The sequence below is a fragment of the Babylonia areolata genome, chromosome 12, assembly GCF_041734735.1.
Source record: "Babylonia areolata isolate BAREFJ2019XMU chromosome 12, ASM4173473v1, whole genome shotgun sequence".
NCBI lineage: Eukaryota > Metazoa > Mollusca > Gastropoda > Neogastropoda > Buccinidae > Babylonia > Babylonia areolata.
The window spans coordinates 41,716,513-41,719,012 of record NC_134887.1 but is presented as its reverse complement, the minus strand read 5'-3'; the positions used below and the strand labels follow the sequence as shown (position 1 = coordinate 41,719,012).

Below are 2,500 nucleotides of genomic sequence, written 5' to 3'. Positions count from 1 at the left end.
CCATGCTGAGGACGCCAGCCATTCCGCTGAATTTATCATCCCCAGATTACAAAAAATCGTAAAAAAGGAAAAGAAAAAAAAACACACCAAAAAAAAAAATATTTCAAAGCCAAACAAAAAGATACATAAAAAGGCCATATTTTCATAGGCAAATAACACTGCAGAATGGGCAGCTAGTGCCCATCCCAATGTATACATCTTACTACCTAATCGCCAGAGCAAAACAGCACACACACACTCCTACAGTCTTCACGCATACGCCCTATCAGCATCTGCGCATACTTATACACCACCACACTCACCACGAACACTCTAACGTATTCTCCATACACGATACCCATACAAGCCACCCCCCTTCCTCCTCCCCCCCCCCTCAAACACACACACACCAACACCCCCATCCCCACCCCGACAACTAACCGGCTGTTGTGCAGACCGCTCCCTATGGACACCAGGATCATGCCCACGAACACGCAGAACAGCCCCAAGGTCAGGATGACCCGCACCACACGTGGCGGTAACACCCAGTCCTGGTAGTGACGCCAGCTCACGCGCGCCGGCTCCTCCCACGCCCACATCCTCCTCCTCCCTTTCCCTCCTCCCCCTTCTCACACTCCTGCTTCGTCGCCCGAGACGTCACAACGTCCTGCAAACCACCCACACGTCACTGCCCGTGACGCTACTGACAAAACCCTGCAGCCTCTTGCGTCAATGTCAGTGACGTCACAATGTCCTGAAACCACTCGCATCACTTTCGGTGACGTCACAGTATCCTCCAACCTCCCACGTTACTGTAAGTGACGTCACAATGTCTTTCAACCACCCACGTCACTGACCGTGACGTCACAATGTCCTGCAAACCACCCACGTCACTTTCAGTGGCGTCACAATGTCCAGCAACCTCAAGCTGATGATTTCAGTGACAAGGATGCGCTGCCATGGACACCTAGCCGTGATGCCATACCCGCAGCTCCCTTCCGTCACCTAGTCAGCCCCGTTAATGACGTCAGCACACAACATCCGCCTTGCTTTGCCACAGCACCCGTACACCATGACGTCAGCTCCTTTAATGACGTCAGCACACCACACCCGCCTTGCTTGGCAACAGTACCATGTACCATGACGTCAACACAGCACACCGATGACGTCAGCACAGCACAGCCATGACATCAACCAGCGCGTGTTTGACGTCAACTCACCACATCATCCTTCTTGCCTTGCTACAACAGCACATCCGTGACGTCAAACACAGAACGTCTATGACGTCAACACAGCCCCTCCACCTTGTTTTTGCAAAAGCAACACATCCGTGACGTCAACATGGCACATCTATGACGTCAGTACAGCAGAGTTATGGCGTCAACACAGTTAACCCAGGTTGTCATGGAGCAGATTTCTGTGCCCTGAAAACAGAAGAAAACCATGAGAGTAATGTTCATTCAAAGGCAATATTAACTTTATTATTATAACAATAATATTTTTTATTATTATTATTATTATTATCATCATCATCATTATCAGTAGCTTTGATAGCATCTTCACATATTTGTCATCTGTGACCCTCTGTACATAGTTGTGACCCTCTGTATACCCTTATAATTCATCCGTACACATTTGTGATCCTCTATAATTATGTCATCTGGGTGCCTTTATGGTTAACTGTTTATCCTCTGTGTACTTTTATGATTAACTGCAGATGCTTTCTGCACCTCTGTGATTCCATGTGTGACACATGTGATCCTTTCTGCACCTCTGTGATTCCATGTGTGACACATGTGTTCCTTTCTGCACCTCTGTGATTCCATGTGTGACACATGTGATCCTTTCTGCACCTCTGTGATTCCATGTGTGACACATGTGTTCCTTTTCCGTTCTCTGTACATCCTGTAAATGCCTTCATGATGAACTGCATATCATCTGTATATCTTTGAAAATAATTGTTGGTAATGAATATATATACGTATTCAGCCTGTTTTTAAATGCTGATCGATCTTTATGATAATCGTACTTACTTTTATAGCTTGGTCTACTTACAGACATCAGTACTGCTCAGACTATCACTGAGCATCTGTTAGATCCACCTTTTCAGGGGTTTCTTTTATGCGTGGATCACACAAGGTTAAGGACTGTTGGGAATTTGAACTTTTCCCCCCCTTGAATTGATGATAAAATGATGCTGAATTTTGCCAAAGAGCGGTGTATGGAGCCAATGAAATAAGCTCCACTCATAACCACAGGCGCTTCTTGCGGTTTTTTGTTTTTGTTTTTTTAACAACGAAAATCTACAGGTACTCTATATAAACCAGTCAATAACTGTACATGTTTCGCTGAGACATCGATTTTTCCAACGCAGTTTTGTTCAGTCATTGTGAAGGTGTGTGTGAAACAGCCGTCTGTGTTAACAAGAAACCAGTGGCGGGCCCATCATTATGCAGCCTGCATAACTGAAATAATGTCTCTCTCTTTTTTTTTTAACATTATTTTTCTATGAAAACATACC

At 45.4% G+C, this 2,500-nt stretch overlaps 1 protein-coding gene across 1 annotated transcript in view; it reads right to left on the bottom strand.

The window, feature by feature from the left end:
- LOC143288635 (uncharacterized) overlaps positions 1-2,500 on the bottom strand; it is a 13,807-nt gene that overhangs the window by 6,740 nt on the left and 4,567 nt on the right. Inside the window, exon 2 of the mRNA XM_076597295.1 lies at positions 421-1,403. Coding sequence (XP_076453410.1) covers positions 421-578 — 158 coding nt within the window. The 5' untranslated portion in view covers positions 579-1,403. The remainder of the gene's footprint in view (positions 1-420; positions 1,404-2,500) is intronic.